The sequence below is a fragment of the Rana temporaria genome, chromosome 4, assembly GCF_905171775.1.
Source record: "Rana temporaria chromosome 4, aRanTem1.1, whole genome shotgun sequence".
Classification (NCBI taxonomy): Eukaryota; Metazoa; Chordata; class Amphibia; order Anura; family Ranidae; genus Rana; species Rana temporaria.
In genome coordinates this window covers 98867128-98880566 of record NC_053492.1, presented here as the reverse complement: position 1 = coordinate 98880566, position 13439 = coordinate 98867128, and the positions used below count along the sequence as shown (strand labels likewise).

Below are 13439 nucleotides of genomic sequence, written 5' to 3'. Positions count from 1 at the left end.
ATTGGCTGCGCCTCACATACCAGGGGAAACTTTACGCCGTAAAAAGCCTAACGTAAATGGCGTATCTGTACTGCGACGGCCGGGCGTACGTTCGTAAATAGGCGTATCTAGCTGATTTACATATTCTAGGCGTAAATCAGCGTACACGCCCCTAGCGGCCAGCATAAATATGCAGTTAAGATACGACGGCGTAGGAGACTTACGCTGGTCATATCTTAGAGAAATTCTGGTGTATCTGATTCTTTGAATCAGGCGCCAAGATACGACGCCTCAGACTCAGAGATACAACGGCGTATCTGGAGATACGCCGTCGTATCTCCTACGTGAATATGGGCCTGTGTGTGTAACTCGGCTATTTCAAGGACTTAATACTCTTATGCGGCGTGTTTTTTTTCTGATTAGTAAAGAAAGTCAAATGTCTTGAATTGTTTGTCTGTCTCAGATGGCTTTCTATCTCCACTACTAAGGACATTGTGGATTCTTTTAAAAAATATATAAAACAACAGACAAGTTAGCCTTATGTTATCCATAGAAACACACCGACTTTTGTTGTACCTGTCAATGATTATTATGTATACGAATGGCAGTAGACACCCCCTGACCATCATTTTTTTTTTTTTTAAGTGCAATTGTTTTTTCCAAAACAAAATAGAGTAATGGCCAGTTCACACCACATGCAGTCCAGTGTGTTTTTTTTCTACATCAAAAACGCATTGAAAGTAAATTATATGGTTTTCAATGTTATAATTCACACCAGTGCTTGCAGTTCCAGTGCATTCCAGTTCCAATAAAAAAAGTAGAACATGCTGATTTTTTCCTGCACTGAACTGTACTGGAATGCTGTAAAACGCATAAAAAATGCTGGACTGCATCTGGAACGCACAAAAAAGCATCTGGACTGCGTTAATATGGCCCCTTTCACACTGAGGAGTTTTTCAGGCGGTTTAGCGCTAAAAATAGCGCCCAAATACCGCTTGAAAAACTCCTGCACTGCATTCTCAATGTGAAAGCCTGAGGGCTTTCACACTGAGGCGATGCGCTGGCGGGAGAAAAATAAATCTCCTGCAAGCAGCATCTTTGGAGCGATGTGTTGGAGCTCCTTCCCATTGAAAACAATGGGGAACCACGGTAATACCGCCGTCAATGCGCCTCTGCAGAGGCGCATTGCGGGCGGTTTTAACCCTTTTTCGGCCGTTAGCGGGGGTTAATACCGCACCGCTAGCGGCCGAATACGCCGCAATTCCGCGGCAATTCAAATGGTATAGGGCCGCTATACCACCACCGCACGTCCTGCCCCAGTGTGAAAGGGGCCTTAAACCAAACATTTAGTATATTGCAGCTTACCATTCTTAGATGTCAAATACATTGACATCTAAGACATGATGGCTGCATTCATTTTCTTTTTTTAGGCTTTCTTTCTTCTATTTTCATTTAGTGGTACGGCCAGAAAGTCTGTTGTTTTTCAAAATTACAAGCTTTCCAGCTGAATGTATCAGATACAGAGATGTGACAAATCATTGAACACTGACATGGGTACTTAAAATGATAAGCTTTACATTTATTTATGGAAAATCTTTATCCCCCAAAGGAAAAAAAAAAACTCCTGCTATAACTGCTTATAATTAAGTATTAGCTGGAGTGTGACTTGAATTTGTTAGTGTATTTAAATCTCTTAGTACATCTAACCTCCTCCAGACTGACAATACTGCTGTCCAAAGGTGCTCCTGTGCTCATTCATCCATATTGGGGCACACTCTAATACAGGAGGTGTGTTACTGGCCAGATCGCTAGGTAAAAAAAGGGAAAAGAATACAAAAAAAATGAATGCAGACATCTATGGATTGTTAAGCAGCAATATATTACATTTTTGGTTTTGGCTGGGTTTAAGACCGCTTTAAACCCGCAATATTTTTTAGCTTAAAGCGGAGTTCCTGCCTTTTTTGATGTGTATTAAAAGTCAGCACCTACAAAAAGCATAGCTGCTGGCTTTTAATAAACATACACTTACCTGCTCCATTATCCAGCGACGCACCGCACGGAGCTCCGCTCCTCCCCCCCCCCTCCGCTTCCATCCTAACTGTGGGCACCCGGCCATGACAGCTTTCGGCCTCACGGCTACCTGATTGGACAGATGATCACCTGGGACCTGTCACGTGTCCCAGGCGATCGCCTACAAGGAGGGGCTGCCAAAAGGCGATATGACGTATCGCCTTAGCGGTCCCTGGGCGGAAGGAGGAAGTGGGACAGGAAGTCCCACTCCTCTGAAGCCCCCACTCCCCCCCCCCCAAAAAAAAATACATGCCAAATGTGGCATGTAAGGGGGTGAGGAGTGGATTAAGCGTAAGTCATACCTCCCAACCAGCAAGGATTCTGCGGGAACTCCCCGCACAGGCTGCATCTTCCCGCAGTCCCACGAATGGGTTAAATTTCTCGCACAGGAAGCTGTGCAAGAAGAAAGAGCACGGGGTCTGAGGGGAGACATGCACAGCTGTGCACAGATGAGAGACAACAGCGGCACCCGATCCGATCCGTGCCCCCCCAGCTCAGCAACCTAATATCCTGTCTGAGGGGAGACCAGCACAGCTGTGCACAGACAGGTGAAAGAAAACTTTGAGCAGCGCACTCGTTCCCGCGCCGCAGCCCTCACCCCCCCACCCCCCGCTTGTTGTTTACCCAAGCACTTGCAGTTTACAACTTCCATTTGCTGCTAATTCCTGTCCCATCAGTGTTGATTCCCTGAACTTTCAGGCCCAAATTCTCAAAGGACGTACGACGGCGTAGCGCCATGTACGCCGTCGTAAGTCCGAATGAGAGCCGTCGTATCTATGTGGCTGATTCTTAGAATCAGTTACGCATTAATTCGGCTAAGATACGAGTGGCGTAAGTCTCTTACACTGTCGTATCTTAGGGTGCATATTTACGTTGGCCGCTAGGTGGCGCTTCCGTAGATTTCCACGTCGAATATGCTAATGAGCTAGATACGCTGATTCACGAACGTACGTGCGCCCGGCGTAGCAAGATACGTAAGACATACGCCGGCGTAAAGTTACCCCTCATAAAGCAGGGGTAAGTCATGTTAGGTATGGACATCGGAACAGCGTCGTGTTTTACGTTGTTTGTGTAAGTCGTCCGTGAATGGGGCTGGACGTAAGTTACGTTCACGTCGACTAGGCATTGAGCGGGCGTAATTTAATTTGAAAATTCGACGTGATACTGAGCATGCACGCGCATGCGCCGTTCGAAAAAAGCGTAATTTACGTGGGGTCATTTACACGCCCCCTGTTCCTCATTTGATTTAGGCGCGCTTACGCCTGCACATTTACGATACACCGCCGTAACTTTAGACAAAAGTGCTTTGTGAATACAGCACTTGCCTCTCTAAGTTGCGGCGGCGTAGCGTAACTACGATACGCTATGCCCGCCTACATTTACGCCGCTGACTGTGAATCTGGCCCTCAGTCTTTACAGGAAAGAGTTAACAGTAGACAGTGCAGTCTCAAGTCAGTCTGTTACAGTAGTTTGTAGAAGAGTGAAAGAGACACAACTTTAGTCCCTGCTTACAAGGGTGGCTCCATAGGACACTACAAGTGAAAGAAGCCACTCGGAAACAGGAAACCTAAGACAGCAGTCAATGCAACAATATAAAGAGGAATATGAGGAAGGATTAACCACTTCCAGACCGCACACCATCATTATACATCGGTACTTTGAAGACAAATAGCTTCCATAGCTAGCTTTCATAGCCCCAGTATTCTCTTCTTCAGCGTGCGGACCTCTTTCAGATAAAAGTGATCTCTTTAGCGGATTCGCCGCAAGATCACTTTTATCGACGGCGGGAGAGGGGCCCCCTCCCACCGTGCTCCGGTGCCCTCCGCCGCTTACCGGTGATCAGGTCCTCTCCCTGGCTTGGTATGGAGACGAGTAGGGAGAAGATGGCCGCCATCAGTCTCCATAACATTGCAGGGTGGAAGCAACAGCAAAACGTTAAATGACATTTAATTTATTTTTATTTTTTATTGCATTTTTGTGTAAATATCAGATCTGAGGTCTTGTTGAACCCAGGTCTCATATTTAAGAGGTCCTGTCATGTTTTTTTTTTTCTATTACAAGGGATGTCTACAAAGAAGAGTGTAAAAATTAAAAACAAAATGTAAAATAAATAGAAAAAAAAAATAATAATTTAAACGCTCCTAGTCCCGCCGAGCTTGCTTGCAGAACGCAGCGCCCACGTGAGGTATCCCCATGATCGGTAGAGCCAGAGTAATAATTTTAGCCCAAGACCTCCTCTTTAACTCAAAAACTGCAACCTATATAATTTTTTAAACGTCTCTTATAGAGATTTTTAAGGGTAAAAGTTTGTCGCCACTCCACGAGCGGGCACAATTTTGAAGCGTGACATGTCTTTTACAATATAAAAAAATTGGGCTAACTTTACAGTTGTCTTATTTTTTATTCAAAAAAGTGTATTTTTTCCAAAAAAAGTATGCTTGCAAGACCACTGCGCAAATACGGTGTGACATAAAGTATTGCAACGACTGCTATTTTATTCTGTAGGGTGTTAGAATATATATATATATATATATATATATATATATATATATATATATATATATATATATATAATGTTCAGGGGTTCTAAGTAATTTTCTAGCAAAAAAATGTTTTTACTTGTAAACATCAAATATCAGAAAGAGGCTTGGTCCTTAAGTGGTTAAGAACTGTGTAGTCAGTAAGTGAAGAAAGCAGTTGCTGAAAGTGCATAACACTGAGGGCTTAATATCGCTGTAAGCTAGTGCAGGAGTTTCTAAATGTTCTCCCATTTTCTTCCTTAATAATTAAATATTAACCACTTCACGATTGCCCACTGTAGATATACACTTAGTACGTGATCTGACACTTTCAGGTCTGGGGTACCGCTGGTATCCCACTTCCGTTGTGATCACTGCACACTCAATGTCTGCCAGCATCTGCCAATTGTACAGTAAACAGGCAGAACGGTGATCTGCCTATGTAAACAAGGCAGATCACCATTCTGTCAGTAGGGAAGGCATTGATCCTGTGTTTCTGAAAAGCAGGGACACGGATCTATGCCTTGCCTTAGTAAAAGCACCTCCCCCACAGTACACAAGCACTGTCTAGAAACAGATTTAAGAGGAAAAAAATGATCAGCACCCTGGTTGTTGCTCTTTAAAAAATATTTGTTTTTATTGACAAGCCACAGTGAACAAACACAAATGAAAACAGTTGATGCGTTTCAGCCTATAAGGCCTTAGAAACAGACTTACTGTAACCCTTTGATTGCCCCTGATGTCAACCCCTTCCCAGCCAGTGTCATTAGTACAGTGACAGTGCATATTTTTTAGCACTGATCACTGTATTAGTTTTACTGGTCCCCAAAAAGTGTCATAGGTGTCAGTTTGTCGCTGATCGCCGCCATTGCTAGTAAAAAATCAATAAACAAAATAAATAAGAATATCCCATAGTTTGTAGTAGCTATAACTTTTTGCGCAAATAAATATATGCTTATTGGGATTTTTTTACCAAAAATATGTAACAGAATACATATTAGTCTAAATTAATAAAGACATTTTTTTTCAAATTTTTTTCATTGGATGTGTTTTATAGCAGAAAGTAAAAAATATTGTTTTTTTTTCTTCAAAATTGTTGGTCTTTTTTTTTATTTATTTTGTTTCTTTTATAGCGCAAACAATAAAAACCAAAAGAAAGCTCTATTTGTGGGGAAAAAAGGACATACATTTTATTTGGGTACAGCATTGAGTGGCCACGCAATTGTCAGTTAAAATGGTTAAAGCATTTTTAGCCTAAAGTGGTTCTAAGGCTGCATTCACACCTTAGCGCGGTGTTTTGTACCGTGATTTGCCACGACAAACTGCAGCGTTTTGTACCGCGATTTGCCGCGACAAAACGCAGCGTTTTTAACCGCGGTTTTGGTCCGGGACTTGTTTGAGCTTCACGCGATCAGCGTTTCGGCGTTCGGCGTGGAGATGTGAACCATCTCTATAGAGATTAAAGTTATTTCTCCCCTCCAGCGTATCTGAGCATCGCGCTTCAGGCGTTTTGTCGCTCAGGTGTGAATGCAGCCTAAGGGCAGAAGGTTTTTTTATCCTGATGCTTATTGCAGCAGCCCCCCCAAACCCCCATACCCCCAAACCTGAGCCCTTTCTCGATCCAGACAAAACAAGATTTTAATATCAATTAATTAATATCAATTTAAGTTATGAATAGTGTGTTCAAGTGTTAGATCTTTGTTTGGCTTTTATTGCTGAGGAAATTTACTTTCTTTCTTTTTCCTTGAAAAATACTGTCACCAAGACAGAAAATAATGGGGAATTCTAAATTTGACAGTTTGACAGAGATTAAGGGCCCTTTTACAGGGGTGGACCATCATTTTTTTTTTAGGCGGACCTGAACGGGCGCTCCGTGCACTTCTATGGAGCCACGGATGTCAGTGATGACATGCCAGCTGACATCCGATCCGCCAAAGTGTGATGGAGGAAAACCCTATTTTCCATCCGTCTGGTCGATCGGATTTGATGACAACGGACTCTACGGTCCGTCGTCATCCGATTCCCCCATAGGGGAGAGCGGCGCTCTGACAGGTCGGTCCAGAGACAGACCTGTCATCTGCCGGCTCAGCGATCCCGGAGTGATCCCCACTGAGCAAAGCGTAGCCCGCACACGGACAGCCCCGTGTGAAAGGACCCTAAGTCTGATTTACTGAAGAAGCTGAAAATGTTCACTAAAAAAAATGTGTGACCATTCATTTTAAATATACAATCATGTAAAAAGTATCCACACATGATTGAGTATTAAAGGAATTTGCTTTTGTTAGATAAGTGAATATTCATATTTTTTTTTTCCACTGAAGATGTTCAATTTCTCTAGTAAATCAGCCTCTCAATCACTAATTTCATTTTTTAATTGATCATTTTAATAACAATGCCAGTGTTGGAACATTGAAATCCTCCAGAATCAAACGATCATCTTCTCTACAGCTGGGACGGCTACACACTGATCAAGATTCCGCTGTTCCCTGCTGGACTGGCTACATTTTATTCAGTGTATGGCCAGCTTTAGGATTATGAAATGAATGTAAAAGAAGAAAGTGAGGTTACTCATTTTGCTATGCTGGAATGCATGATTACACTAGAGATGCGCAACAGAATAACAAATAATTTAGTAGGTGTATTGATCTGTTTGGATAGAACTCTGCTATAAACCATTGCAGTTTTTTTTTACAGGACTGTAAGCTAACCATTTAATTTAGTGACAGGGACTTTGACTGGCGTTAAAAGAGCTTTAACAAAGCCTGTCTGAAGTAGGGTGACCACATTTCCAATCTTCCATTCAGTGACACCCTCCCTTCCCAAAAATCATCTTGTGCTGTAATGAATCACAGCACAGTGATTGGACACAAGAGGCGGGATTTCTCCAATCACAAGTGGGGTGGGGATTGTGCTCTTCCAGGCATTCCCGGCCAGGACAAGTACTGTCGGTGAGCAAAGCGGTGATGTGGCAGCCTTTTTTGGGGGCATCAGATTGGCCGGTGAGTTGGCTGTGTCAGTTTCATTCTGGGACACTGTATTGTCCTGGAATGAAGGTGCCCGGGACAGACCTGCAAAATGCGGGACTGTCCCGGGCTATACGGGACAGGTGGTCACCCTAGTCTGAAGCAATGTTTTGAAGCAAGTGTAAATGAGCTGGGTATTCGGCAGAAGACCGTGAGGAGCCATGGGACACCCGTGTTTGTGTGTAGCTGTGGAATTTCTTTCTCCCTCTCCCCCTCCAGTGCTGCACTGAAACAAAGCGGGAGTATGTGAATCCCCCACTCGCTCTTTCTTCTCTTTCCCCCTCTCTATAGGCAACAGCAGGGAGGAGAAACATGGTACATGTGGTCCTGGAGGAGCAATGTAGAATGAAAATGGTTATGGCTTTGACTTTAATACACACAATACCCTGAAAAAAAAGGAGGAGATGGATTTTGAGTTCCCAGGCTTTTGGAGGAGAGAGCAGTGTACTTTGGCTGAGCAGGAACCCCAAGAGACAGCTGCCTTAGTATCCTGTGTATTTGGAGACACGAGACTGAGCTAGAGAGAGGTCTTATGTACAGAGGACCAGGGGAATGCAGACCTGTTGCCATGTGTGAAGCTGGGGGAACTGGTTAGAGTCTAAGGGATGGGATCAGATTCCTGAGTACAACATACCACCAAGCATATTGCAGGTCAAACTCTGAACAGTCATCTACAGTACACTGCTCCATTGCAATTTCAACACATGTTACACAAACATGATGCACTGTTTTACCATTAAACTGTCCTGTGAAATGCAATGCAGCCAGAGCTAGATCTCCCATAAAACAACCTAGATTTGTGTTCAAAAATGATTGTGTTACTTTACAGCCATCTGAATGACTTCTGCTAAACATAAAAAAAGTTGTCATCCAGGCTCTTCCCATTACGTCCAGAGGCGTGTTCCCCACCCCATTTTGTTTCCCTGCCTCACAGCTCATGTGGTTTTCACCCAGTGAAAGGCTAAACAAATTCCCTTGGCTGCTGCTGGCAATTTTATCATACATGATTTTTATTTTTATTTTTTGACACTCCATGGGGAATCAGCTTAATTCCCTGGATCAATTTGTTGCTTTACTAGACTTTAGTAACTAAACTCATTCATGTTATTGGGCATAAAAAAATGTAGACTTTTTAATTTAACTATTATGTTTGTCCTTAGTACCTCTTGCAGTAAAGTATTCTACAATAACCACTGTTACTAAACACTCTTTCTAAAACTAATAGTAAATTATTTTTTCTTCTAACCAAAATCAATATCCCCTCGTCGTTTGTACAGTCTTTGAGATAAAAAAACAAACAAAAACGAATGATCAAATTTTTATAATGGTCTTTGTAAATTGGGTTGCCTCTAAGATATTTTTTTTCTAAGTGAACATAACCTTTTAAAAAATATAGTAGCCTGCTTTTGAAACCTTTCCAAAACATTAATGTACATTTTGCAATGTGCTGCCCAAAACTGGACTCTGTGTTTGATTAAATGTTTAAGGGACAATGATAAGAACATGGCTTAGTTGTATGACCTTACAATTTTCAACACTTAAGTTTTATTTGCCATTTATCTGTCCATGATATCATTTTGTTAAGATCTATTTCACTATTCTTCTGAGTTGTAATAACTCTTCATGACATTGTGTCATCAGCAAAAATGTCAAAACTACTGTGCATTTCATTCACTACATCAGTGTTTCTCAACCTTTTTTATCTTCGAGGAATTCCCAGCAAAATTCAGAGATCTCTGTGAACCACTGAAATAATTTGTATATCTACAGCTCATTGGGACATTGGTGGGATCAGTGAGCTATAGATATAACAATTATTCTTAGAAATAGTATTAAACAATAGAATACAAATTAAAACATACCTACTTAATGTGAAATGTGTGCTTGCTCGTTTGCATAGATGCTCAATTCTAGGTCAAACTTGAGATCCGGGGGAACAGTATGGGGGGGGGGTCAAGAGAGCACAGCACAGTACAGGGGAGCCGTAAGAGAACAGTATAGGGTACAGGTGTCAAACACAAGGCCTACGGGCCGAATCCAGCCCTCCAGGCCATTTCATGTGGCCCTCGCACCTCTCCTGCAGCTGCAGGAGAGCTCCAGCCCTCATCTGGTCCTTCTCCAGACCAGTCCTCCACTGCTTCTTCCCAGCAGCAGCATAAGGAAAGGGGGGTGCACTGTAATGTAAGAGAGAGCAGGGGACTCAACTTTTGATGATGGGGTGCGCTGGACATCTAATCTTACAGATACAACTGGCCCTTTTGAGGGCAATCAAAATGCTGATGCGACCCACAATGAAATTGAGTTTGACACCCCCTGGTATAGGGGGTCCAGAAGGGAACAGTATAACGGAGCCAGAAAGAAACAGCACAATATAGGGGGGAAGAGTACAACACATTATGGGGGTCCAGGAGAGCACAGTTTAGGGGGGCCCGGGGGGACCAGTATAGGGGGGTAGGAGGAAACAGTATAGGAGGCCAGGAGAGAACGGAATAGGGGGGCAGGAGGGACCAGTATGGGGGGTAGAAGAAGGGAACAGTACAGGGGGACAGGAGGAAACAGTATGGAGGGCCAGGAGAGAACAACATAGTACAGGGGGCTAGGAGAGAACAACACAGTACATGGGGCCAGGAGGGGAGGGAACAGCACAGGGGACCAGGAGTAAACAGCACAGTACAAGGACCCAGGTGGGAAGGAAGCAGCACAGGGGGGCAGGGGGCAGGAGGGAACAGCACAGTACAGGGGGCCAGGAGAGAACAACACAGTACAGGGAACCAAGAAGGGAGGGAACAACATAACACAGGGGGGCATGAGGGAACAGCACAGTACAGGTGGCCAGGAGAGAAAGGAACATCACAGGGGGCCAGTAGGGAAAAGCACAGTACAGGTGGCCAGGAGAGAAAGGAACATCACAGGGGGCCAGTAGGGAAAAGCACAGTACAGGGGGCTTGGAGAGAATAGCACAGTACAGGGGGCCAGGAGAGAACAACACCGTACAGGGGAAAAGGAGAGAATGACACAGTACAGGGGGCCAGGAGAGAACAACACAGTACAGGGATCCAGGAGGGGTGGGAACAGTACAGGGGGCCAGGAGGGGTGGGAACAGCACAGGGGGCAAGGAGGGAACAGCAAAGTACAGGGGGCCAGGAGGGAACATCACAGTACAAGGGGGCAAGAGATAACAGCACAGTACAGGGGACCAGGAAAGAACAACACAGCACAGGGGGTCAAGACGGGAGGGAACAGCACAGTGGGCAAGGAGGGAACAGCACAGTATAGAGGACCAGGAGAGAACAACACAGTACAGTTAGCTAGGAGAGAACAGCACAGTACAGGGAGCAGGAGAGAACCAGACAGTGCAGGGGGGCAGGAGGGGTGGAAACAGCACAGGGGGCCAAGAGGGAAAAGCACAGTACAGGGGGCCAGGAGGGGAGGGAACATCACAGGTGGCCAGGAGGGGAGAGAACAGCATAGGGGGCCAGGAGGGGAGGGAACAGTACGAGGGGCCAGGAGAGAACAACACAGTGCAGGGGGCCAAGAGGGGAGGGAACAGCACAGGGGCCAGGAGGAAACAGCACAGTACAGGGGGCAAGGAGTAAACAGCACAGTACAGGGGAGGGAAGGTCACAGGGGGCCAGGAGGGGTACAAACAGCACAGGGGGTCAAGAGGGAACAGCACAGTACATGGGGCCAGGAGGGGAGGGGACATCACAGGAGGCCAGGAGGGGAGGGAACAGTACAGTACAGGGGGCCAGGAGAGATCAACACAGTACATGGGGCTAATAGGAGAGGGAACAGCACAGGGGGCCAGGAGAGAACGGCACAGTGCAGGGGGCCAGGAGAGAACAGCACAGTACAGGGGGCAGGAGAGAACAGCACAGTACAGGGGGCCAGGAGAAAACACAACACAGTAAAGGGGTCCAGGAGAGAACAACAAAGTACAGGGGGCCAGGAGAGAACAACACAGTATAGGGGGCCAAGGGGAGAGGCACAGCACAGGGGGCCAAGAGGGGTGGGAACAGTACAGGGGGCCAGGAGAGCATAGCACAGTACAGGGGGCCAGAAGAGAACAACACTGTACAGGGGAGCAGAATATAACAGCACAGTACAGAGGGCCAGGAGAGAACAACATAGTACAGGCGGCCAAGAGGGTAGGGAACAGCACAGGGGGCCTAGAGAGAACAGCACAGTATAGGGGCCAGGAGAAAATAGCACAATACAGGGGACCAGGAGAGAACAGTACAGTACAGGGGGCCAGGGAAGAACCCCATTTTACATGGGAACAGGAGTAAACCACACCGTAGAGGGGGTCAGGAGAAAACAGCACAGTACAGGGGGCCAGGAGAGAACCACACAGCACAGGGGAACAGGAGGAAACAACACTGTACAGGGGGCCAGGAGAAATCAGCACAGTATAGGGAGGCCAGAAGGAAACAGTATAGGGGGCCCAGGTGGGAACAGTATAGTTCAGGGGGGTTAGGAGAAAACAATATAGTTCAGAGGGGTCAGGAGGAAACAGTATAGTACAGGGGGGGCAGGTAGGAACAGTATGGTTCAGGGGGGCCAGAAGGGAACAGTATAGTCCAGGGGGGTTGGGAGGAAACAGTATAGATCAGAGGGGCCAGGTGGGAACAGTATGGTTCAGGGGGCCAGGAGGAAACAGTATAGTTCTGGGGAGCCAGGTAGGAACAGTATGGTTCAGGGGGGCCAGGAGGGAATAGTATAGCCCCTAGGCTATACTGTTTACAAGAGACATTAGGAACATGACATTCATAGTAAAAGGAAGTTGCACAGTACACAATGAAGGGCAAGAGACTGCAGTTCTCCTTAGAAGCTTTCTAAAAGCTGTACTTTTATATGTGATATGGAATCAAGATAAAACTTAAATTATAGTAAGCTGAGTGGACTTTGTGATTTTAACCTTACATTAGTGATTCTTGAATTGCATTAGGCATTCATTGAAATATTTTGCTTTTCCCTGAAAGTGCTCTCCATGGAATAAGTATTTAAATACAATTTTTTTCTAGGACTTTTAAAGAAATATTCTTTGGCCTGATTTCTGTCTTTCCATACATGACAAATGTCTATCTGTAGAAATTTAGCTGTAGAATTACTGAATATTATTTGTCACAATATGTTACTTTTTTTTTTATAGATGAAAATGATGAACAAGTGTTATTCGCCATCTGATCAGGTACAGCATTAATGTTGTTTTATTTTTATTCTTTTACAAACATACTGTAGATACTGTAATGATACAATTATTCTAATGGAATTCATGGGTGTTCTCTATATCATTATTTTCCTATTAAAAATCTAGAATAAAAGTTTGATCGTACTTTCTTCATTATATGTTACAATTAAATGCTTTGTATGTGCAACTACTATATGAGAGCAGCTGTACTAACCATGCAATGTTAGCCCATTGAGCTATTGTGTTCTGACAGGGGGACACCCCCCCCCCACCAGAACACTCCAATCAGCGTTCTCTGTCATTGTGCCATTGGCTGAGAGCACTGATCGGGAGTCCGTTGTCTGTTGTCTGTTGGTTTTCCAGCATGCACGTCCGACAGACCGACATACAAACAAGCAGAATGTCAGCCCATATTTTTGATACCGGCAAATGACTCCCGAGAATCTAACCATTTGTAGGGGACTTAAGGGGCCTAATGAAGTGTACATAAAACCAAAACGTATGCCGCGTACACGCGATCGGTTAAACCGATGAGAATGGTCTGATGGACCGTTTTCATTGGTCAAAAACGAATGTGTGTGGGCGCCATCGGTTATTTAACCATCGGTTAAAAAAAAGCCAACTTGTTTTAAATTTAACCGATGGATTCCTAACCGA

The 13439-nt window shown here is 44.8% G+C and overlaps 1 protein-coding gene across 1 annotated transcript in view; it reads left to right on the top strand.

Annotated features, from left to right (window-relative positions):
• Positions 1 to 13439, top strand: part of SNTG2 (syntrophin gamma 2) — a 625709-nt gene that overhangs the window by 412371 nt on the left and 199899 nt on the right. Inside the window, 1 exon segment of the mRNA XM_040348669.1 lies at positions 12744 to 12782. Within this exon segment, the coding sequence (XP_040204603.1) occupies positions 12744 to 12782 (39 nt within the window).